The 26,271-nt window shown below is 38.2% G+C and overlaps 1 protein-coding gene across 7 annotated transcripts in view; it reads left to right on the plus strand.

Annotated features, from left to right (window-relative positions):
• LOC100643133 (myelin regulatory factor-like protein) overlaps positions 1-26,271 on the plus strand; it is a 67,014-nt gene that overhangs the window by 33,747 nt on the left and 6,996 nt on the right. For 4 of the 7 annotated variants that reach the window (XR_007226038.1, XM_012315116.3, XM_048411190.1 and 1 more), the window contains exons 2-9: positions 18,603-18,696; positions 22,547-22,756; positions 23,207-23,298; positions 23,746-24,068; positions 24,583-24,846; positions 25,165-25,343; positions 25,551-25,755; positions 26,106-26,264. Coding sequence is in view for 6 of the 7 variants with exons in the window: in XM_012315116.3 (XP_012170506.1) it covers positions 18,603-18,696; positions 22,547-22,756; positions 23,207-23,298; positions 23,746-24,068; positions 24,583-24,846; positions 25,165-25,343; positions 25,551-25,755; positions 26,106-26,264 (1,526 nt within the window). In the remaining variant the exon portion in view is untranslated. Of the gene's footprint in view, positions 1-18,602; positions 18,697-20,820; positions 21,017-22,546; positions 22,757-23,206; positions 23,299-23,745; positions 24,069-24,582; positions 24,847-25,164; positions 25,344-25,550; positions 25,756-26,105; positions 26,265-26,271 lie in introns of those variants that run through there. The other 3 variants (XM_048411192.1, XM_048411191.1, XM_048411194.1) reach the window with 3 other exon arrangements.

Below are 26,271 nucleotides of genomic sequence, written 5' to 3' on the forward strand. Positions count from 1 at the left end.
TTAATGCGTGCGATTACACGCACCCGTGGCTACACGCACGCGACTCAGCCAACAGCAGGTGGTTACCAAAAGAATTCCACGGGAGCCAATTCGACGCTCTGGACGCCTTTATTTCCCGAGACACGTCACCGCCGTTCTTTCTCTTTCTTTCTTTTTTAACATTCGTACGAGCCACGTATTAGTCTCGGACTCTTTCGATTTTGGAATCAACGCCTTGGGATCATAAATTTACGTCGCCGACGCATCGATAATGCCACAATTCGTACAACGTCAAATTTGCTGTCATCGAGCGAGAGGTGTACGTTATGTTTCCATTTTTAGCAAGTGAAACGGTGTATGTATAATTCCACCAGTTGTGCGTCAGAGGGCAAAATTATTACTTACGCCGCTATCGACCTGGCCTTAGTTTTACGACACTGGTTCATCTTCAGTTGTTCTTGACGCTATAAGCGAAAGGCTGTATCGTTTTCGCGAACAGTGGCATATGGCGAGTCAGGTCAGCCTTGCGACCTCGTTGAAACGACTCACGAACATCATTCTGTAAATGTTAAAATGACTCTCCTCTAAAATTTACATTTTTGCAGTTGTGCCATTATCGATGCCAAGCAGCGATATGATCAGCTTCTCTTTTTTTTTTTTTTTTCTATCCAGTTATTGAAGATACGTAGGTGGTCTTGGAAAAAGCTACTTTTAATACGAGTATCATGGTATAGTATTAATACGAGTCGACGTTAAAAGCGTCAAGAGTTCTTACGTCTGTATTCGTTAAAAATATGTAGACTACGTGTTGTAGTCTTTTTTCAAAATATTGCTAGTTTATTTTAAAAAAACGAACAGGATTGTCCTTGGAGATAATGAAATGTTGTTTTGTTGAGACCATGCTCCGTATGGTTGACGTCCTCAAATATTCTTGAAAAGTGTACACTTCGAAGAAAACAGATTTTTCATCTTCCATCTGTTTCAAACATAATTATTTATAATTTAAAACTAGAACTACCGATAGTTGACACGAAGCTATTTCTACCAAAACCAGTGAAAATGACCAGTCTCTAAAAAATACCCAATAATAGAATATTTGTATATTTATTGATCTATTACGTTCTTGCAGAAGCAATCCCATGTTATGTAGTATATTTTTGGTATTATTAATCCATCTGCGACCATGATCCTTAAATTACGTTTATAAAATTGTAGAAACAGTCATTTTGACATATTTCTAGTGTTAGCATCTAGCGATCTAGCGATCGACTCGGAATTTTCCTGATAACTGATATCGTCATATCGAATGATACGCAGTAAAAATTTGAGAAACGCGTGGCAAGTTGCAGAAAACGAGGAAACTGGTTAATTGAGGTTCGATAAACAGATTGCAGGACCTTTTTACATTTTGACAAGTATCAGTCATTTTGGCTGGTATTGGTATAAGTAGCCTTGCATTTTATTTTACAATTTTTATTTCAAATTATTTTGAGTTTGAATGCGTAAAAAACAAAATAAAATTCATCATATTATTCTTTTAATTATCGTTGCGAAAGTCATTACGTCATTGCGGAGAAAAAATATATGAATATGAATATGAAGTAGGAATTTTAAGATAAAATTATAAAACCAATCAATTTGATTGGTAGTTCTAGCGTTAAGTCACATTTTCTAAACTTTAGAGAAGAGCAAATCAAAATTGCAATAACTTTGTTACAAGATATAGACACAGAACCAAAAGAACGTTAACCATCGAGCAGAGTGAAATGTAAAATATGATTTTTGTCAAAAGTGCACTTAATACGCTTTGATTCTGAAGTTCAGAAATAGTCTGAGGTCCAATTCTTTGTCACGCTATTGATACCAAATCTCATTTACATTCTCTCAGTTATATTTTCAGTGATATAAACGTAATGAAAAATTGCAGAATGGAGATTAACAGAATTTGTTTGACCAAGCGTGCTTTTTACGTATCTTGAGAATTTTAAGGATTCGTGTATTTATATGTTACGTTGTAATTGGCGTTAATAATAAGCGTTGAGACAGATTGCGTGGCAACGCGAACAACGAAATGTGCGAATACGTTCGTTACATTGTCAGCTTCTCTGGAACGAAATTTTAATGAGTCGAAATAGTCTCCAGTAAAATTCCGTCAACACTTTATCCACGTCGGAAGATGAAAGTAACGATCTTGTTCGCGATTTCTTGTCCTTTTTCTCCAAATTGCATCAACAGGATACTGTTTCGAAATTACCTAAAAAATCCTTGACGAAATTCAATTGGATTTTTAACGATCGATTACAAAAAGGTTTTCGTTCCGTTTCTTCTCGCAATATTCAACGTTCCCTTAATTATTTCGATCCTAATTTTTGCCGAAAGAGAAATTGTCTATCATGGAAATCTTTCTATGAAAAAAAAGAAGCATCAATATAAATTAATAAAAATATTTCTGTTTATTCTAAAAATAAAATTTATAAAAATTCAAAATGTTCACGCTCGTCCTTTCCAATTTTTCTTTCAACTTATTTAACGTAACGTAAATAAGATCTTAACGTGTAATTCACCACTTCCGCGATCGTCAGATTCACGAGATTTCGAACGAAGAAGGATGCTACGAATTTATTCGCGAGTTTCGTGTCGTCGAGTTATTCTCGTTCGTGCACTGCGGATATCTCTAAATGCTGGTCATTAGCGACCATAATTGGTAATCGATGCCGCTCGTCCCGTTTCGAAATTCAGTCCTGTGAAGGAAGCTTGTTCCTCGATAACCAAATGCGAATAAAAAAAGCGCCTGGAAAACCAGAGAACGATATATCGAGCGTACATGAAATTCCCAAATGGACTTGAGCGGATGGCTCTTTGTCCCCAAGAAATTAATAAGATTCCTTTATATCATATTTTATAGTATCTTTTCAACATTAACATGGTGTTGTTTTTAACATTAAATTTTTACGATTTACTTCGTGCTCGTTTATTTTCGCATAAAGAATTAAACCTTGGCTGAATAGTTTACATAATATGATTGATTTTCGACGTTTTTTACAATTAATCGATATTTTGATTTCATCATCGTCAACGACGAAGACGTCGTTTTGCGATACACACGCAGTATAAAATGTCATAAGCGTGTTTAAGATCATCTTAGAAATCGTTTAAAATTCTGCTTCAATCCCAAACGTAAGTCCATTTAAGCGATTTTTTAAGAAGCTGATGTTTCATACTTATTTCAATTAATAACTCGGTGAATTCTTCTTGACACTTTAACGACAGATGATTCATAGTTTTCATTTCACTGGTACGTGGTAGACGAAAAAGTTTGTACGACCCCATAATTTTGTTTCGCAAATTAAAAAGTCCCGATCTATTAATATTAATCTAATATTATTCCAAACTATTAATAAGTTTATCGATCTTATAACTTAGAATTTCTGATCAAAACGCGTAATTATTAATCAAACTGCTAACCTTCTATCTTGCTTCATTCGTTTTATATAGATACTACGCTCTTCTTATCTATAGTTTATGAAATAGTGATAACTTAAAAGTACCTATCATTACTGCGAAACGATTTTCGAATGAAACAAAGTTAGAATTTACAATGGCAATTCGTGCTGCTCCATTACCCTCTTGCGATACCTTCTCGTAGTTTCTCCTTCTGTTTATCGATTCGCGTATTTTAGACGATCAAAATTTATATCCTACGAATTTTTAGAATGTCCTTCCTCTCGTGACTAATCCTCATTAACGTCTCAACGATCTTCAATATCATAATTATTTGAAGTAATTAAAGATATCATCAATGAAATGCAGGCTTCCGTATAATTATGTTTTTTTATCTTAATGACAGTCGACTAATTTAATTTTTTGTTATTCCCCACTTGCATTATTTTTTTCCTTTTGCATAACAGCACCTGCATAACTTGAATAATTGAAAAATAAAGAAAAAGCTGATACGCGGACGTCTCTCTACAAGCACCTGCGTATTTTTAATGAAAAATACTGAAAATCTCGATACATCTTCTAACGTTAATTCGCATGAAAAACTTGTGGAAAAACGTCTACACATTTCTACCAATTGTAAGCACAACAAATCTTGATAGTTCTAACGCCAACTACAAAAGATATTCGATCGTAGACGTTATAACTTTCTGCGACGTATATTAAATCGAAAAATAGAAGACGAAATACAGGAGTGTACGATGATTAGCTTCACGAACAAACAACAATAGTTGAACAGTATTTTATTAGGAAATCCATAAAATCCGGTGTCTTTAGCGATCGCGCAAAGTTACCCTCATTGATTCGAAGATCCGCGGAAGCACCGCCCTCCTTGTTCAGGGGTAGAACGCTATTACGCTACAAGTATGGTGGTCGAACGACGCAATAAAGAAGCAAAGTGGAATCGAAGCGATCGTAAACGTTTGGGCAAATGATTCGATGTTAATTGTTCGATGAAGATATCTTTCGAACCTTCTGGCTTAGAGGGTTTAGCGGTTTCTAACGTACAGCCACTTTTCAACGCGCGTCTCGTTTGATAGGATTTACGACGCTTTTGCAGATAATCAAGCTACCTCACCCGATTATTTATAGTTCGCTTACGATCGTTCGTTTATTTTTATGGATTGTTACTACGTACTTCTTGCAAATCAATTCGATGTATGGATGCAAGACGCATCGTGTAACCTCGTTCGAAGAGGAGTTTTTGCTTCGGACACTTCATAGAGTCGTTGAGAAAAATAAGTAAATATGATTTGAATATTTATGAGGTTTGACCGGTGCTGCGAGTATCGAAGAAATTTTATGAACGCTGAATACGATATACGAGAGTATGAAACGATTCGAGATCGATTATTTTCGAATCTTGCTCTTTAAACAAACGATAAATGTGTCTTTCGCTTCGATCCTTCGGGAATACTTTATCTCGCTAGATATTAATTAATACCATTCTAACAATGAATTATTAACAACAATATAGATAGCGAATTGAATGCTAACTCTGTTATTAACGATTCGAGGCGAAGTATTATAAACACAAATGCATAAATCAAAAAGTTGAGTTTCATAGTCGGACAGGCCCTGAAAACCAGCCAGTAATTTAACCAATTTACAATAACACGACTACCTACGAGGACAAGGAGATTCTGGGGCATTTTCATGCGGACGGAGGGCTTGCACGAAACAACCCCTTGCGTCTCGAAGGCTGCTGGTAAGCGCCGCCCTCCGATCGCCCGTAGAAACCCCCACTACGTTTGGTAACATGGTGGTGGTACGAACGACCCTCGTCGATACCAAGAGGGCCACGATAATGCCGTTTTGTTTCCCCACGAGAAAGCAAGGGCCGCGTACCACCATCGTCTCGTTTCGATTCCAACTATTCATCCCCGGTCAGTCCATCACGATCGTTATCGAGAACGTCATCGATCCAGCGATCCTGCACGATTCTCACGTGTTCGTGACAATTTTACCGCACGGACTTCTTCAACATTTCTCGATAGTGAATTTTAAACTTCATCCGGACTTTCGAGCGTTTCAACGGAAGAACTCGAGGAGCGATCGAGATCGAACACTCAGAACGCGCGATATACCGATCGCTGTGGCGAGTAAAAATTGATTGAAAATGAAAGAGATTTAGTTAAAACTCTGAAGATTAACAAATTGAAGAATTTAAGGACTCGAGTATTCGGATAAATATCCATCTTCCTTCTTTTCGTAACGAGGCACATTTTTCGTTAACATGGAAAGATCGGAGTGGTTCCACGGATTTCCAACGACCAATTGCGACTTTCGAAGCGCAGTTATGTAGTGGTGCGAGTGTTGTCGTGATTTTCTGCCAGACATTCCTCCGAGAGTGATCGAGTTCCCTCGAAATCGGTGCAATCATGGAATTTCCATGGACCCTGCAGCACCAGACAGCCGATCCCGTTCAAAACCCACGGAACCACCATCAGCCCGAGCATCACGAGGATTCTGGAATTAATCAAGCCGGCGCTCGTCGATTATTGCCCGTTGCAGGTAATTTCGACTGGTGGAAAAATGTGAAAAAATATCCGCGAGTAAATCGAGGCCGGCAGAACCGGTAGTTTAAATTTGGGAAAAATTTCTTGGAAACGGGAACACGTCGCTCGACCGGTTATTAAATATCAGAGCAGGTGGCAACGGGTATTATGCTTTTCCATTTTAGAATGGCGGTTTGTTGACTTTAGAGTCGCGTTACCGCTACGAAGGAATATTTCGAATTTCAAATGGTTCGAATGGAATAGCCTGTTAGATCCAGCAGAAGATATAATCGTTAAGATAAGTAATATTTTAATATGTTCGACATTTTGATATCGCGTCGAACAACATTTTACGAAGACGATAAGAAAATTAAATAAGAGGAGAATTTTAACAAGATAATATTTAAAACCCGCTGGTTTGCATGAAATGGGAAACGTGATTTTCCGTGTTCTTCCCCTCTAGTTTTCATGTTGTGACGTGGTATTTTATTCTTGCCTTATGTTTTATTTGTTTTCGTGTATTTTTTTTTTATAAGACAGGTGAGTTTTATGATGTTCATTGTTGTAACTTCCTGTTAAATCACGGTTTTACGAGATCGTCGTATTGTTTGCACGTATCGCGTTATGTAACCACGTCGAATGTCTCATCGAGTTTCGTACCAAATCGAATGGCAAACTTCGGTAGTCACGGTGCGTTTTGGTGAAGCATGCTCTTATGCCATTTACCATATTTCTTTTTTTTCTTTGCCGATAGAAACGAAAGCGGTGTAATGTTCCTTTTGGAAGTCTTCCTCGACCTATTAAGATATTCATTATTGTTAAATAACCAACTATTATTAATTGACATACGCAAGAAACGTGATTAAAATAAAAGGTATTTTGTGGAACGACGCATTTTAAAAGCTGGCAACTATCGAGCAAATAAAAGATATCACTATGGACTTTGGAATCGTTCGAATAAATCTTGGATATCGAGTTAATTCAGCTTTTCCAATTAACGGGTTAAAAATGCATACAATACGATTTCATTTGTAATAAACAGTCGTTCAAGGAAGCAAACGAACTTTTATATCAATCTGATATTAAAATCTTCGAATGCAGCTCGTGCTAGACAATGGTTTGCTCTCGTGAATCTGATTAGAAATCGTAAATAAAAGGAATCATAAAAGCGTGAATTGAATGTAACAATGATACATACAGGTTAAAAAGAAAGGTAATTAGGGAATTGAAGTAATTATTTATGTCGTAAGTTTATCATTAAATGCATATAAAATAGCGTAATTGTAATTGTGTTCGTGTTTTCCATTAGTCAAAGTCGGTTCTAGAGGGACCAACTATACCGTAGCGAAACAATGGAGAAACGTGCGACTGCGACTTTCTCCGATTATTAATGAAACGCTTTTTATTGTTATCGTAATGGCGATCCATAGATCCGTGCGCTTTGGCTATCTTCGTTCGCCGGAAACTTCCAGGAAGTAATATCGCTCGAAGTCACTGAAAATGAATTGTAACATGCAATAGTCGTTTTCTAACCAATAATACCGGTAATAGCGGAAGAGTAATATTTTTCTATCGAATCCAACGATTTGTACCATGAAGTCGTTAATTTACATTTCTTATTTCGACTCGAGTGATTTCCAAGTTATTTAAAAAAAAAAAAAAAAAAGGAAAAAACGAGAGAAATTGCACGTACAATTCGGGCAACTGGAATTAATTTGCTTTTCGCTTCATATTACGCTCGATAACATTGCGCCCATAAAACAAGGAAATAAAAGAATCCACCTAAAAGAGAAACTATACGTTAATTTATAAAAGTGCCGTTTCATCGCGGGATGAAAGGAACGTTATCTTGCTAACGAATCATCGTAATTCCTTCTAAATCTCTCTCGCGGTTCTAAGAGCCTAAATTAACACTTCGATTTAGATTCAACAACCTTCCCATTTATAACGAAGCGAAAGAAGAGATCATTCAGAGGAAGGAAAATAAAGTAACATCTCGCGTACCGTTACTATAAAACTCTATCATTATACATCTATGAATAGACATACGGTTTAACGAGTTCAATTCAACGGTTATTCGACAAAAAGCATCGACACAGAGATTCCATTATGTAAGATTATTTTAACAAGTTTCGCAAGTTCACAGTTACGCGATGTTTATTTCATAGCCAACTGCATACTCCGGTAATTTACTCCTTGCGAACTTTATCCAAAAATGTCACTCGACATTCTCTTTCTAATTAAATAATTGTTCGACGAAACTCTCAGAATAGATATTCTATTATACAAAGTTGCATAATTTTTGCTTTGCAACTACATCACGTTCATTCGATATCTTTATATACTAATTACACTTAGGTTTCATCGACGTCATCCTGAATTACCATTTATAAACCTCTCTAATCGCCACGTCATGTTCTTTCTTCAATTAAACAGCTACTCGATAAGAGTCCTCAGCGCAGAGACTCCACTGCACAAAATTGTATAATTTTCGCTAATTTACAGCTACACAACGTTTATTCGATGTTTCTGCACAATAGTCGAGTGACCAAACCGAGGATCCATCGACGTCATCCTGAGTTATCTCCCGTGGACCTTTCTAGTCGTCACGTCATGTTCCTTCTCCAATTAAACAGCTACTCGATAAAAGTCCTCGGCGCAGAGATTCCGTCGCACGAAATTATAGAATTTTCGCGAATTACAGTTATACGATGTTTATTCGGTACACTGATCGGGCGACGAAGCTTAGGATGCATCGATGTCTCGGTAAATTAGCCCTCGTGAACCCCAGTTAATAGCCACGTGACGTTCTTTCGACACCTATTATCGAGCATCGAACTAAACGTGCGCCGCGTTTATCCGGTGAAAATCGCTGGGATTGCATGCCCTCGTGGGGTTCAACACCTGTCGGTGGCCGGTTCATCCCTCCGTGACCCTGTAATTGCCGTGAAAAAAGTTGCGTCGAAGCTTGCGTTCCCCGATCGTTTAAGCGGTAACACAGTGAGTTCGGCAGCTGCCCCGGCGATTAAGGGGGTGAAATCGTCGATTCGGCTCGATTAACTTCCTCCGTTTAAGCGTTCTTCCGGTTCTGCAAGCGGCTACGAGTATCACAGGCCGAGTATCACGGGTCAGTTGGTTGAGAAGCGATTCCGTGGAAAATTAGTTCCAGCGACAGGTGATCCTGGTAATTTCGATAACTCAACAAACGCAGTGGATCTCGTAATTCTACCATTGCAATTTCTACAATATTTTAATCGAAGGAATCCAAAATATTCGCAGTTTTTTGCTGCGAGAGATTAAAAATTATAGGAAACATTCCGCTGAAGAAAATCGAAGAGTCTCTGTTACAAGTTTGGATATTTTTTCGCGAAAAGAACGACAATGTTCTAGTCAGGCTCTTTCGTTGCACATCTAAAAACTATTAGAAAGTCCCTAGCTTGTTCTTTTGTTAAATACTTGTAGGAAATTTTTATGTAAAATAAAAAGAGCCAGAGGAAGTATTTTATTAGACGATATCTCGAATATTAGAAAAGAAAAAAAAAGAACGTTCCGTCTGAGAGAACATTTTAGTACTCCGTAGGTTATATTTTATTCGGATCATTGACGTGAATTTTTGTTGCAGGTAATTAGTATGATTATCAGTTTCGTAGACAGCGGACGAACTTTTTACGATGCCGAACGAAAGTGAGCTAATTTTCATAGAGGCGACACGGCTCGAACAGTTTACAGCGCATTTCTATTTGCTCTGTCGGAGAAAGTCGACGGTGTCGGGGCTTATGCACGAATCGTTTTGCATAGTTTCGGGCTCGATCGATCGAACCGGACGAGAGTCTGTCCATTTTTATGCCCGACGAGTCGCAATTAAAATCGTGTCTTTTCTATTCTTGAACCCTGCAGGTTATTGACCAACAGAAGCATTTACATATGAAACTTCCTGCTTTGCGTCACACCGAATAAAAATAAAATGCTCGAACGAACCATACTTTCGTTCTTATTCTCACCTTCGTGTTTGTTAAAGTCTCTTGAATGCAAAGTTACGAGAAATCTATCAAGCAAGAAGAGAAGGAGTAGTTTCAAGGAAGAAACTATCTTTCTATCTATAACGTTGCTTAACATCATGGTGGCCGATAACACCATTATCTATTTATATATTTCCTTAATTGCTTATTATATCTAGCTTTTTACTTGTAATCCGAATATTCGTAGTTATCGAATTTCTCTAAAAACACGACAAAGAATTTCGTTAATTCTTGAGATACGAGCGACCCTCGCAGTGTTACTCCACTTTCTTTTAATCATTTTCGATTCAATTTATACCGTTCTCAACGTGGAAAAATATCGAAACAAAATTCTTGTCGACACGCACGATTCCTGGCTTCCATTTCACGTCAAAGATCTTGTCGGTTAAAACGAGGTATAAAAATTCGACGATTACACCCGGATTAATATAATAAATTGTCTTCTGTTGATTTCACTTACAAACGTACGCCTCCTACAACCATTATTTTCACATACTGCCTCTTGATCGTTACGCAACATTTCAGTGTGTTTCTGAGGGATGTGCATCTGCTTTTTCTTATCGTGCAACAGCACAGTTTAAAACACAATTAATCGATATTGCTGGAAGCGGGAATAATAAATTTTCGTGGTAAATCCTGTTTCACGACACGAAAGCTACACGTGCAAATGATTACGTCGTCGGTATGGAACACGTGTCGCCTTCGGCAATATCAAATCTCACGTATATACACCGCCACGTGTCGATTACATCTCGTTCGTGAACGCGCTTAAATTTTACCGCTTTTATCCGACGCAAGAATTTTCTGCGCGCGATTAGTTCTCGTTTCGTGATCACCGAGCAATCATTGCTACCAGCACTGACGCAAATGCACAGATAAGAGGTATAACGACGTCGCGTTTTAGATACGTTACACCTATCGAGAATATCAAGTAAGTTTGCGGTTCTTTAACTGTCATTAAATGCCTCTGACCGAGTGTTTACAATTTTCGAAATTACGATCGCGCTCGAATGCTCAACTCATCGTCGAACAGGTTTTCTTGAAATATTCGTAAAATGTTGGAAATTCTGTAAATGAACGTAATGAAAAAATTTGTCAGAGTTGGTGAGTTTATTTGAAAATTCATTTTTCAATTCTTACTATGCTTGTTAAATGAACATATTTAACAAATCAGCTAGTTTTCATCCTTTGACGCGTTTTAAAGATATTTTATCGGATGGAACATCTCGTTTGTAGCGTTCTGAATTTTTGCCCATTGTTAAAAGTTAAACACGTGCTGGAAGAATACACCCTTGACCTAGAAAACGGTAGCCGTGAACGTTTCGACAAGATCGATGTTCGATTGGAAAAGATGGAATTCGAGATCGTTGAGTCAAGGTTGCCCGTTGGTCCATCGAAACGTGAATTCGAGCTTGTTCGCGCACGAACTTACGTAAACACGTAACACTGTTAATGGCATCCACGTTAATTACATTGTTTGCACGTGGAACGAGCTTCAATTCGGATGATTTCGTGGAGTTGCGATGGTCAGAACGATAAGAACTTCCGTTTGCTTCCGAAACTACGATTCCGCTTTCCATTACTTCACATGGAATTGTTGGACAACGTTGAAAATTCTTCGAGAGATTAATTAAAGAATTATTGATCAAAGAATTCGATGAATTAAAACGACAGAAAAATTCAGACCGATTCTCCACTGTCGACTAAACGAATTATTCTTTCTGTTCTGTAAAAACATCGAGCAGCTAACAGAGACAAAATAGAATACTTTTTTGAGAATAAATCTCCACGAGTTCCGATTCAGATCGATCACGTACGAAGCTTGGTTAATTAAAGAGGCGTAGGAAATTCAATTCGATTCGCGATCGCCCTAATAATATTTTTCGCTCGTTTCTGGAAAAGTGGCGAACGGAAAATGTTGGTAAGGTCCGAGGAACGATCTTTAATAATACAGCGATTTTTACCTTTTAAGCCGGCCGATTTAATGTATAATCACCGCTGTTTCGAGTCGCCTAACGACTTCCTCTTGCTTTGTTCCTAATAACAATGTAATTATTACGCAAAAGGCAGAAACTCGGTGAAACTCCGAACTTGCCCGATGGTGTACACGCCGCCATTGGCGCTCACCGTGGAAAAAAGACAATCTTTTTTTCTTATCTTAGAAAGTTATTCATCCTGCCACGACGATTTTGCGCGGACAATGAAATTGTCCCGCGGACAAACGCGAACGTCCGTCTTCGTTTCTCACTTTCGCATCCCGTCTTCTCCTACCTTCTCTTCGCTTCTGCCTCTAGTTGAATCGAAAAATATTCTGCTCACAATTTCACGAACGCTTTTTTCCTTTTTCTTCGGCTTCCTGTCCATTCTAAATATAACCTGTTCGTTTCTATGCTTTTTTCTATCCTCTACTCTCTCGAAATAAATTAATGGGACTTTAAGAAGAGACGAAAAGCTAGATCATTAACAGTTTAATTTACTTTTCGGTATACCTTGGTGTAACTGAAGAAAAAAAAAAGAAGAAAAGAGAAAAAAAAGAAGGCAGTCGATGGACCGTGAGGTCTTTACGTATCGAAAACGCAAAATTGAGCATAGAACGGTTATTACGTAGTTCAGTGTGACTTACTGCGTAAAAATGAGAATATATTTTCTCAGTTGGATTCGCTTAACGTTGAGAAACTGAAAAACACCGAGACCCAAGCAGTTAAAGTGGCAAAAGGAAAGCCAAGTTATCAAGAATGGCTATAACACAGTGTGAGAACGTATAAAATATCTAAAGTAGAATACTCGTTATAATCTTTTTGATGGATAAAATCTAGGTCAAGTTTCATATTCCCACGTCCAGAAAAATGTCAATTCGCATTTACAGATCCGCGGATCGACAATCGACTCATGTAGAATCGCCGCGCTTTAGATTCTCGCGTTTCAAAGATTATTGAAAAAATGTAATATTTCCATTGTTCTACCGCGTGGTTGTGGATTGTGCGGCAAAAATCACAGTTGTTTACCTATACATATACACGGCCGGTTGTCGTAATAATATTCAGATTTAAGTCCATCTTGCTGCAGCCCAGGGGCGGTGTTTGGTCGATACTTCGAGGAGGGATTGGTTGGCAACGACCCAACCACCGGTATAATTCAACCCTCGGATTTCTGTCGCGTATATTATATTGGCTTCAGCCTATATTCCTCCCCCAGCGATTACTTGGCTGACCGTTTCAAAATGGTGAACGCCTCTTACGTGGAAATTTTCGATTCGTTCTCTTCCTTACAACGACGATAAATGGAATTATCATCGTCGAGTAAGCAGAATTATATTTGGTGAATTTTTACTTGAAACGCGTACAGTCGCAGTCATGTGCCATGTACGTAGAGTATCGTTTAATTTATATTATTACGACACTTAGAGTAATTATCAGAGTGCGGATTTTTCTGTACATGAAAAGTCTCTCTCGATATAATTTCGATGATTCTTTCGTTCCTCTTCAACTTTTTCACGAAATTGCTTCGCAACTAGTTCGCTTTGCTCCGACAGAACGTGTATAAACGAAGTACGTAACACCGTGGACTTTTTTTCTGCATCTGTCAAATTTTTCGAAACTTTCGTTCCACCCGTTGTAAACTATAACTGTTAAACTTATTTCGCTGTTTTTTTTTGTAATTACACGATAGCGTTACTCTTGCTACGGGGAATGGAATTTCCAAGATATCGTAACTCTGATCTGTAATGAGAGATTTTTCCGCAAGCGAATAAATAAATAAATAATTAAAAAAATTAGAATCTAGACGTTTGCTTTGCATACTAAATATCACAACTGTCTGGCGTTGATATTAACGTTGATTCGTTTGTGGGAAACTTAACATCGCAAACGTGCACAGAATGCGTATACAAAAATATGTAAAACATGGAAAAACGTAATATTTGTTATGATACTCGGTAGATGAAATAAACTACATACGTTGCATTCTTCGGCTCGTGCTCTTAAAAGTATAAATTTCCATGAACATCCGCAGCTTAATCATAACAAATATACTAAACTTTGCGATATTTCATATATGTTCGCGTGTTTTGTGAATTCCATGCATCCTTCGACCTCCAAATTTTTCACCAACGCGCAAATATCCAGAGTCCGATAATTATCGATAATTCGGAAGCTTGGCGATCGTCGAAGAACAGTTGCCCGCTTAAAATTCCCGATTCGTTCGCCCCGCTATATCGGGACTAAATTCCCGAAAATGTGTAACGCGATTATGCAAAGCGATCGATGTACTTTTAGACGGCGTTCTTTTTATAGTAGAAGAGCCAATTACGATTTTTCTCACGCGTTTCCGTCCCCGCACGTTCTTTCACCTTCGACGACGATCACCTAGGATTTTCCTAAAGAGCCAACCAAATAAGAAAAAAGAAGATAAAGACGGGACGAGGAGAAACTGGAACATACGCGAATTTCCATATTACAAAACGTCAGTCTGTTTGAGCAGCTTCTAATTTCCTCCCGTTTCGCTCCAATTCCCTCGTATTCTTTTCTTATTCTTTCTCTTTATTTATATCGTAACGTAGAAACAGCGCGGAGTTATTTAAAAGGATAATAAGACACACGGAATAGTTTCGTCATGTACGACGATAATTTATTATCTGCATTGGAAATATGCAAATAAGGCAGTTTAGAACACGTTGTCGCGGATTCTCGATCGATTACGACAGGTTTCTCTTCAATCGAATTCCACCACCGTTTCTGGATGCGGTGCTTTCGAAACGTTTCGAGGAAGAGGTAGCCAGAAACTGTTATGCGGCTGCCCGTAAACAGGTTCGCATGAAAACGTAAACTCGTTTTAATGTCCGCCTTAACGCGTGTCCTTGTTCCGTCTTTGCATTTTTATAGGCGTCGCGAGACATACAGCTGTACTAGCGCGCCGATGCAATTCCTCGAATCTCTGCTCCAACGAACAAAGAAGAAGAATAATTCCATCGATACTTCGCTGCACCAGAGTTTAGAGTTTGCTCGTCTCGTTTCGCCTTTTCCTTGCGAGCTTCTTCGCGTTCAAAGCGACGTATCTCCGCCAGCGAATACAACCGAGTTAAAGGCAGCTAACGAAACCCGAAATTGCAGATTCCAACACTCGAAGATCTGAAAATTAATTACTTCGCGAGTTTGAAAATTGGGAAATTTGAGAGCTCGAAGAGTCGAAGGTGGAAAGATTTGGGAGTTCGAAGGTTCGAGGATTTTTAGATCTGCCATTCGAAACATCGGAATTTCAAGAATTTTTTTCTTTTCACCTGAATCTTAATCGAGAGTCTGGCAGCGACGTGCAGCGAGCAGTTCGACGAACGAGCAACATGTTTGTCAGCCGGTCGTTGTTACGAACGTGATGACGTTCATTGATGGGTCGAGTTGGCTCGTACGATGCGTATTTTCGAACCGAAGTCTTAAAGGCGCCCTTACACTTGCTCCCTAGCATGAATGGCCGACCGGAAGCCACGAGTTATGACACTTGACATGGAGTCTTAAGCGCTTAAGTGTGGCCAAGCTGCGTGATCACATTGTATTCTTCGTACACAGGCGCTTGCAGTCGAGAAACATGGCCTGATTCTCCTCTGTAATTACCAGCCTCCCAGTAGGCTGACTTTATTATTAATTTTAATCCTCGGGAGGTTCAGAGCCAGAAACAATTTTACAAAACAATTTTTCCACATTTTACGAATTTTGCCGAATTGAAATTAAGCTACTTAATTACGGATTCTTATTACGGCAAGCATCAATTATGCTGTTCGATAAGATATTTTTATCTAAACACATTTTTCTGCAGATTTCGGCATAATGTTTTATCCACTACGCGATACGCAACTAACACGTGCAAACGGTCATCAAGCGATTCCTTATGAAAAAACAAGGAGCAATCGTGCAACAAAATTTGTTCGTCGGAGACATTTATCAAGTATACTTGAATGTGGTTAATTCCAGGATAAATAGGAGAAAATAGAAATAATAGAAGTGGAAAATGGAATAAAATTGTTCCATAAAACTCACTGATTTAGAGAAAATTTGAAAGATCATACGCGTGGACAAACTTTAAACGAACAAATTTTATTGCCCGCGTTTTACTCGTTTTAACTAGCGAAATTCACGTATACCAGACAAACTTCCAAAGTCAGTTTTCTCGAAAACTAAGCGCCAGGGAAATACTATTTATAATAATAAATTTTTCCTACATTTTCTTTTCTTTTTTTCGCAAGAAATCGCCTCGCGCGTTGTACGCGTTATTCGACCGCATTCTGTATAGTAAAATTGGAGAAAATCCCCAAGTAAAAATTATTTCCTTTTAACCACCAGCCTATGAATCACTGAAAACGCACAAACTTCCTCGTCGGATCTATGAAAACGACGGCGCAATATTTTCCTGAAACTCAATCTTCTTTTTTACGCGAATGTTGAAACATCAGATTCTGTTAGATGTGGACCAACAAGAAAAAGCAAACTTATCAATTACTCGTTCTTGGCAATAAAATACGTTTGTTTACGAAACTATTGTACAAGTTTCGTAGTTCAACGGTGAAACTATAGATCGAGATTTCTCTCCGATACCGATCGTCGATCGGACTTTTCTCGTCCGAGTGGAACCTCGTAAATCAGAAAGCAACGTTGTGGCGTTCACCATGGAGTATTTTACAGGGATACAGTATTTTACACGATCGAAGAAATTCCGGTGCGATTCTACCGCGATGCACATGTTCGTGTACGTTGACACTTTGATCCTTCGGCCGCATAGCCTTCCACCTCTAATTGGCCGTGAAATTCTCTCCCACTCGATGAACTCGCACTTTCTCTTGCATCGCGATCATTAGAATCCATAAGCTGTTTCCTAAGATTCCTAACATCGTGTATCGTTGCTTATCGTTGGACTGCGAATTTTAATGGAAATTCGAATTGTTACAGAGTAAGAAAAGTTCAGTAGAAATTTACTTTAGTTAGAAATCGTATTGAGCAACTTATATCGAATATTTCATACAGTTTTGCATATTATCTCTAAATTTAACGTTATTCACTATTGTTAATAAATCGCAAATTTTAAAACGAAAACTTACGTCTTTGTGCAGACGATTTTTTTTTATAGAGAAATAGAAGTTTAATAGAAATCTGCTTTATTTATTAGAAATTATGACTAACAGATACTTCACGTCGGATATTTTATATATATGCTTGCGTATTATTATATTTGCACGCTGTATTTTTGCATTTCTAAACTCTATTATATCTAACTATCGTTAAACACTCGATGACATGCGAATCGTTCAGAATAAAATTACAGCAGTTAATCGTTGAAAAGTAGAGATTAGCGACTACGTTACGAGCATTAGTTGTTTCAAAGTTCACTTCGCGATTTATCGTCGCTCGACGTTTCAAAATAGTAGAGTCGATCGGTTTAGCTTCTCTAGGGATTCGCGTAACAAATCCGTCAGAAAAGCGAAGACATAGGAAGACACAGGTCGATGGTAAAACGCAGCAAAATACGGAATTCCACAGAGACACAGAATTAGCGACTGCATTGTCCAATGATTTCGAAATCAATCCCTTAACGCGTGTTCGGCCGAGAGACCTTTAAGAAGACCTCGAGGTGAAATATGTTCGTGCCTCTACGTTGCTTGTTCTCACCTGTAACGCCTCGTTACTCCCACGCGGATGTCTCTCTCACGGAATACCTGAATTACCTGCATCCTCGTTCCTAAACGCAGCTCGCTACAAGAAATAACTCGGATACATAAACCAGGATACGTGTCGTTTCTCGCCTTTATTCATCGACTTGGCGAGCAAAGAGTCCTTGCAATGATTATATTCCAAGATCTAATTTTCTATCGAAGAATCTGTACGTACTAACAAGGGAAGACTCTGAAACCATCGATTCAAAAAACTATGAAACTTTGGGAATATGCAGAGGATATTGCATTACTTTTTTTTTTTGCTGTTCAAATTCACCTTGAAAATGCGACTGTTTTACGATATCGCGAATCTCAAGAGATAGGAAAAAATGTTTCGGACAAAATTTACTCACGTTAATTAGGACTCTCGTTTGGAGAAACGATTTATCAACGTTATAGCGAGTTATTGGATATTCACGCGTCGATTTCAAATCTTTAAAATAAATTTCCGCGGCGAAAAGAGATTGCGTAATATCTGTACGTATCTGCGAAGTTTTACTATTTTCAGGATTTGGGGATCCTTACCTGTAAGTATTAGAAGAAGAAGAGCAATTAGAAATTTTGTAGAAAATTCTTCTCTAATTTTCATCTTCTCCTACTTATCGCCCACTCGATATACTTTAAACCTTGCAAGAATGGTTATTTGTTTTTTAATACTTTATAATAACAAACGAACGTTTCACTATCGTTTTCGATTGTATTAAACGATCGGCTAATACGTCGCAGACAATTTTTCTACTGAAACCAATTGACTTATTCTATTACTGTGCTGCGTTTTCACATCGTATACCGTAAGACACCACGAGAAGACGTATATTTAGACGAGATTCGCGTTATCATGATCTCATAAGATCTTTGCCAGATAACGATCGTAAGGTAGCAGAATGAAACATGGATTCTTCTCGTTTTACACAGGTCGGGGCGATTTCGTCGGAGGCATAGACAATGAGGCCCTGGACTTCTCGCAATTGGAAGATTTCATCAACAGCGACAGCGAACAACCCGCCACGTAAGTGATATTTATCCTTCTACGTATTTGTCTCTGATATAATTTTTTATATCTTCTAATTATTTTACGATTATTTTCTACATTATATTCATCCAGGGCAATAAAAATTTCCTATTTAAGAAATTGCTTAATTTTCGGTTAGAAGTTAATCATTTGATTATACTAGTTCGAAGGATATCTCGCGTTTTGTAGTGGATTTTTCAAAAATTTGGAAGCCGACGCTGACTGAAACGATAAACAGTTAAAAGATTGCTAAGGCGATGAATCGAGTTCGTTTCCAACGAATCGATAAACAAACTGGTAGCTTTTTACGCTGACGCGACGCGTTAATTATTTCGATGTTGCAATTAACAGAGGCTGAGTTTTCTGTTTAGCTAAGACTCCTTTCTACGTTTGCAACACGATAAAAATGTCGCACTTTGATCGGACAACGCATGATTTTAAGTTGTCTTTCTCTCTGTTCTTTTTTTTTCCTTTTGTTTTAATGACAACGACGTTTGACTTGAACTGGAAGCCATCGTTAACGCCTACATCACAGAGACACGTGTGCGTGTGTAACAACGTTGTGCAAACAGAATCTCCATTTCCATGATTCGTCAGTGTGTTCTACTTATCAATCTCTTTGCATCGACCTCCATGAATTTTTCGATGAAAACGAAAATTCTGCGTACATTCGTTTGTCAATTTTTGAAATATTTCCAGCTCGTACAATATACTGCAACTAGATATACATTTTATAAAATACTGAAATCACTGACAACATCCGTAAATGTTCGTAGAAAATAAAATTGTTCACGAAGAAAGTGGCTCGCAAAAGTATTCGTACCTTTGTCACGGCAAGCTTCTATTATTTATATCGTATCTGTTATATTAAACATTTTGAAATTTTATTAACACCGTAATCTGACGCGACTGACATTATCATATCGCAGGATATTTATATAACAGCGGCAGGATATTCGTTGTAAAGTTATATTTAGTAAAAAATTAGATACACCGTATGGATAGTTATTTTAAAGATATAAAAAATATTAGAAAAGAATCGACCAAGTGCCGACATTTATTAACATTCTGAATGATTACACGTTTAAGTGATTTTGCTGTCTCTGCAAAATACATACTCGTCCTGAATATCTCGTAACTTCTGTATATATTTTCAGAAGCGTTAAAGATTTTCTAACATAATCATGACAGTTGGGTGTCATTACACACACGTAATATATCCATGAAAAGTGTACGAGCGCTTCCGCCAGTCACTGCAATAAGAAATCTCCTACTATTTGCGTTTCCAAATTATTACGTAAAACAAATCCAATAATTCGTAGAAAATATTAAGTTCTTTATTCAAATATGAAAGCTAATCTGTCGAACGTTGTGATCTTTATTTTGATAGAAAAAAATGGATCATACGTAATTCGATAAAATATTATAAATCCATTATTTCCTTATAAAACTTTATAAGAAAGTTTACAGATCATCTAATACCATAACTATACGTACACACTTCGCGCGTGAATACCGAGAAAATTATAAAATAACGCGAAAGTTACAAAATAATTGCCCGAAAAATGTAAAAGGGTCTCCAGCTAATTGCTTCTCCAAATTATTCGAATACCTACAACAATATACTTCGTAACTCGAAAATACTCGATCACCGAATACCCATCTGTAAATTGTTCACGATTTACGTATTTATCAACGTTCCCCTGCTCGCCGTATTCACAGCTTACAAACGCCACACGCAAAATGACACTTTCATCCGGTGCATCTGAAAACATTCGATAAAAACAGATAATGAAAAACTTATGGCCGGCAGTGTACACGTCTGCATAAAACGCGTACAGAAGAAAAAGGATGGTGCACGCGTGTGACAGACACGAACGTACGAACATTCGTCGAGTACGGTCGTCGAACACAATAATCGTGTATGTATAGGAGCGTGCGCGCGTGTAGAAAAAGCAGACAGATATCGCGTGGTAGCGACCGCAGAGGTGTAATGATATAATGACAGAGACAGGCTGGACGGAATTGATGGAATCAGTGCTTGCCGTGTTAGGCCTGGTAATCCAACCTAACGCACTCGTCCCATTAAAGGCCCCGCGCTGATCTCAGAAACAGATTTCATTCACGGATCAACCGAATGGAAGCTCTTCACCCTTGATCCCTGTTGCGCCGCGGGTCAATGGGATTAAAACCGCTGGAAATTGTCTATTATAGCTTCCATTCCGTGTTTCATATGCGATTCTGTGCGACTTTCGATGGTGCGGTTGTCTCGAAATAAATTTCATTTGGCAAAATCAAAATTCATTTGGCAATCGAGGTAAGGTCGGTTGGGATTACGATAGCTGGAAAAGTGCTCCATCGTAGCTTTCGTTCGGTGTTTCGTATACGATTTTGGGGGAAATTTCGAAAGTTCGCGAGCCGAGCGAGTCTTGGAAAATAAAGCTCGTTCGGGAAAATTAATCGAACGCAAACTTGAAGCGTCTCTCCGTTGCGTCGAGGGTCGATCGAAACAGCTGGGAATTGTATATTGTAGATGATTGTGGAAGAAATTTGGAACGTTTGCCGGGGCTTTGGAAAGAGACAAGGGCTTTTAGAGAGACAGCAAATTGCGAATCAAGTGACTCGTCGAAAAGGAATTTTGTTTGAGAAAATTAATCGAATGTCAACTGTTTGAGAGCGATCCCTGTCGTGTCAAGGGTCAATAGAGTTAAAACAGATAGAAATCGTCTATTATAGGTCCTACGTTGCGTGCGTGATTCTGTAGAAAGTTGAAGAAGTTGAAGGATTTGTGTAAGACTTTAAGACGCTTGGAAACAGGCTATCGAGTACAATTTTTGTGGGCTTCTATTGCGGACGTAAAATTTGGATTAAATTGAGAATCTGAAGAACGAGGAATTAAGGATCGAACGAATTAAGGAAAGACGTTAGATTTAGCTTTGGTAAACGATGTTACAATACCAACGTCACGATACTGTTTACTGATCGCCACGAACGAGAGATAAAATTCTTTCCAATAAACTGTTAGGAAGGAATGCATAAAAAAAAGAACGTAATTGTTCTTGAGTCAAGAAGAAAATATTCAATGGTAATTGGTACAAGTTTCAAGGATTCGTGGATCTGAAATCGCGACAGGATAATTGCATAATTACGAGGGGCAATATAATCGTATCTATTATTCAATGTAAATCGTTGTTTAGATCGTGTCAGGGAAACGGAATACGTAGAAAAATCTCGAAGGGAAAATCCGAAAATCGAGTTTTCTCTTGACAGCAGACAATCATCGTTAATATCGATAAGAATACATTGAAACATCGAGTAATTTGTTATTATCATCCGTTTATCGATGATAATTACCGCAGCCGTCGATATCGATTGATTCGTTAAGTTCCAATCATTCTTTTCGAGCAGAGTATCCTCTTCGTATATCGAGCGTTAAAATAAGAAAACAATTTACTTGAAATAAACCTATAATTAATAAGACAAGAGTATGATTGGATAATGACCTGTAGCGCATAATTCATTTCTTTAGACGATACATTAGAAGATGCAAACGTCCGATAAATTCCTGCGCTTCTTCCATCATAGAACCTCTGCAAATCTACAGTAATATAAAATAAAAAAAAGCTTCTACGCTTCTAAATTTGCGAACTTTTGTAAAACAGGTGACTATTCCGGTATTCTGGTATCTCGTAAAAATCGTAGCTTATGGTATCTCGTTTTATTTGTACGTAATGTCTCGCAATTTTCAGTCGTACGATCAAATTCCCATCCCATTGCGTACCATTTTTACGCTGATTTTTACGCTGATTTTTACGCTGCGATTGCACGACTAATTATTTCATGGTAGATATTTCGCTGATACATTGGCGCATAATGAGAACGGGGGTGGAACGACGACACACGGTGGTCGTGTGGAGGCGGCAACCACTCAACAACCACCGTCTCGATTACCATCGCCGATTACCCAAAGTCATCCGGCCTCGAGTACGTGCACATCCGGTACCACCACTGTACCAAATGGCGCCGCTTACAAGGATCCGCAATCGTACGTTCACCCGTAAGTCGAGTTCGCCTAAGGCGAGGGCTAGAATGTCAACCTAGTGGATTAAGTAATTCGAAACCATTCATGGTTTAAATCCTTATAAATTGATACTCTCTGAGAGCCATTTTTCTGTGCATATAATAATCTAACGGTCGCTATGCAGATAGAATCGTTGCTTTCTTTTTTTTTTTTTTTTTAATGAATATTTACGCTGGTTCTTTTCTTTTTTAATTTTATTTAAAACTACAGGCGATTTAACGCGATAGAAATCGGAAACGGTTATGTCACTTTGTAATGGTAACATAGAGAAGAGGCTATTAAGGAAATTAGAAATTTTGCATTAAATAAATCATTCGTACTGATGTTCTAACATTGATTCATGGTCATGATTGGTAAGATGAAATTACTCGGAATCTGAATATTATTTAGAAGTATGAAACGCTTTAGCTGGCTGCTCTGTTGTAGACATGCTTTGCCAGAAAGCCCACCGGACAGCGGCAGCGAACCACCGTATTCTCCGCCAGGTCACAACGACACACAACATGTACATTCACCGCGTAAGTTCGCAAAATATTCTGTTAAATATTCAACGACGTTGTGCTCGATGTTCGATCGATAGATGTTCCTACATTTAACTACAAGTCCATAAAAATATTCGAATTTTCTCTCTTTATGTATTAACCCCTTGGCTTACGTTTTAAGTTCCAATAGCGCGTGCTATAAGCGACAACATGGTCGGTGGCTAACTTTATTTTGTAAGATGTTTGATAAATTATTACTGCCAATTGATCATTGAACAAGAAAGATTTATTCTCTTGAAGTAAATGATAAATCAATAACATCGATGTGACAAACACGTTTCTCGCACGATACCGTGGGCTAAAAGGTTGAATGTTTCGTAACAATGATACCCGGAATATATTTGGCAAAGATACTTAGTTAATATTTATGATGATATTTAGAATATTTTATGAAAAATTGTCAAAAACCATGCGCAATTGCAGATCAAAAGGTAGCTCTTCAGGAGATGCTTCTTCATCACCAAGGCAATCAGGCAAATTACGCACCAAATTTACTACCGTCCTCCCCGAGGACTTTAACATCCTCCACGGATTCGATGCTGCTAACTCATACAGTGCTGACGTCTCACCTCGGCCCAGGAACGCCGAATATCCAATCGCAACAGCCGATAGGTCAGACTTTAGTACCTCTGCCACACGAGCACAGTCCTGGTAACATGAACACGTTGTACTCGTCGTTACAATCGGCACCCAAGAAGAGAAAATTGAGCCAGGATGGTCTTGTCCATGTGAAGCAGGTGCAACGAGTAAAATTTTTTTACTGTCATGATTATACTAAAGTAATTAGATACTTAAGAAACTGTGATTCGACGACTACAGGAAAAGAATATAATAAAGTATATCTTTTGTTTGTTATAGGAGAGTTACTAAAATTGTATTTTTATTTAATCTCCAGATTGAAAGAATAATTTTTCCCACTTCTGAATCGCTTAAACATCATCCATCATTTTTTACACGCAACACCTTGTAATTTCATGGATTTATCTTTTGTTCTTCGATCTATATCAACGTAACAGAAAAATTGTAATACTTGATTTTTGGTATTTAATTAAACGTGCGAACTGAGTTATATTTCCTTCCTGTGGTCTTTATTTCCGGATGGATCGTATTAAAATTCTACATCTTGGAGTAGAAGTAGATAGACAGAGAATACAAGTGAAAATGTATTTTATGCTTGCAAATATCTTTTGTCAAATTCACATCGTGAAAGATTATTGGAAAAGTATCGTTGACCGATCTGATACATTCTTATTTGCCCAGGAACCTGAACTGGGTACCGTGGAGCACAGTTGCAGTAGCAGCAGTGCAGTTCTCGATGGCGACGAAGTGGCAGACAATAGCTATATAGATGCCAGCTATCAGTGCATCCGATTTCATCCCTTTCAGCAAACTTCCTGGCACGTTCTATGCGATCATAATCTGAAGGAACTTCCAGTTCCTCATTACCGAGTAGACGCGGACAAGGGATTCAATTTCAGCAATTCCGACGACGCGTTTGTGTGCCAGAAGAAAAATCACTTTCAGGTATAAGAGTTTCAAAGGAATTTAACAAAATAACCGTTGAATACCATTTAGATTAATAATATGTCGTTTATACGATATCATAGTATCAAAGGATACGTGAAATGTTCAAAGTATAGCGCTTTTTATAATATTCCATAGGTAAATAATCTACCCAAGTCCTACTCTTCCAACTATATTCTCAAACATGTGAATTCGCATAAAAATCCACAATCTATACCACTCGCGTTACATTAATCACACTTTGGGTTAACAATACTTTTCTTGTATATTATTCGAGACAATGAAATCAGCGAATGTAATTACATGAAATATCTTCAGATTACTTGCCACGCTCAGCTCCAAGGTGAAGCTATATTCGTTCGAACCGGTGAAGGTTTGAAGAAGATAAGCAGTTTTCAGCTACATTTTTACGGCGTCAAAGTTGAGTCTCCGACGCAGACTATCAGAGTGGAGCAAAGTCAAAGCGACAGGAGCAAGAAACCGTTCCATCCAGTGACGTAAGTACACAGACAGATTTACAACGATTCCACACGAATCGATCGAACAGTGTGCATTATTCTTTTTTTGTTTCACATTTTAATATCACACGCGATGTGAAAATTATGAAGCAAAAACGTTTCGGAATCTTTGGTGCGAAATTCTAGCCGCTTTCTCACGGAAACTATTAAAATGGTTACGTTACACTAAAATAGAGCTGCTTTCAGGGTGGAACTAGGCGGCGAGCGTGTTACAAAAGTAACCGTTGGCCGTCTTCACTTCAGCGAGACGACCAGCAACAATATGCGAAAGAAAGGGAAACCGAATCCGGATCAAAGATATTTCCATTTAGTTGTTGGCCTGCACGCACACACCGCTGACCAAGCCAGCTATCAGGTGGTAGCTCATGCGTCTGAAAGAATAATCGTCAGGGTAATTATATCTCTAATTACGATATCATCCAGATTCAATCTGCCACTTAACTTGTCGTAGATACAAGCAGACGCGTTTTTATCCTGTTACGAGCTATAAATCTTACCGAAGAAATTGTAGAATATATTTATTTCTTTAGCGAAGAGTAACTACTGTGCTAAATTCAACATACTTCGATCGTATCATCCCTCTCCTATTTGTAAAAATATATCGAAGAAAAGGAAAAGGATTTGTCAGGATTAAAGACGATGTTTTCTGAAAATAACCGATAGATAGACAAAGTTTTATAAAAAGCTGTTAGGCAGCAATATTTTTTTAAATAAAATTTGTCACGAAATGAAACGGCGCAGGCAAGCAATCCTGGCCAATTCGAGTCGGAAGGCAGTGGCGTTGGCGCTGAAGGTGGTTGGCAAAGAGGAGCAGCACCGGATAGCGTTTACCATGCCGGCCGAGTTGGAATTAACACGGATAGGCCTGACGAAGCTTTGGTTGTCCATGGCAATATGAAAGTACTGT

This window comes from Bombus terrestris, chromosome 12, assembly GCF_910591885.1.
Source record: "Bombus terrestris chromosome 12, iyBomTerr1.2, whole genome shotgun sequence".
NCBI lineage: Eukaryota > Metazoa > Arthropoda > Insecta > Hymenoptera > Apidae > Bombus > Bombus terrestris.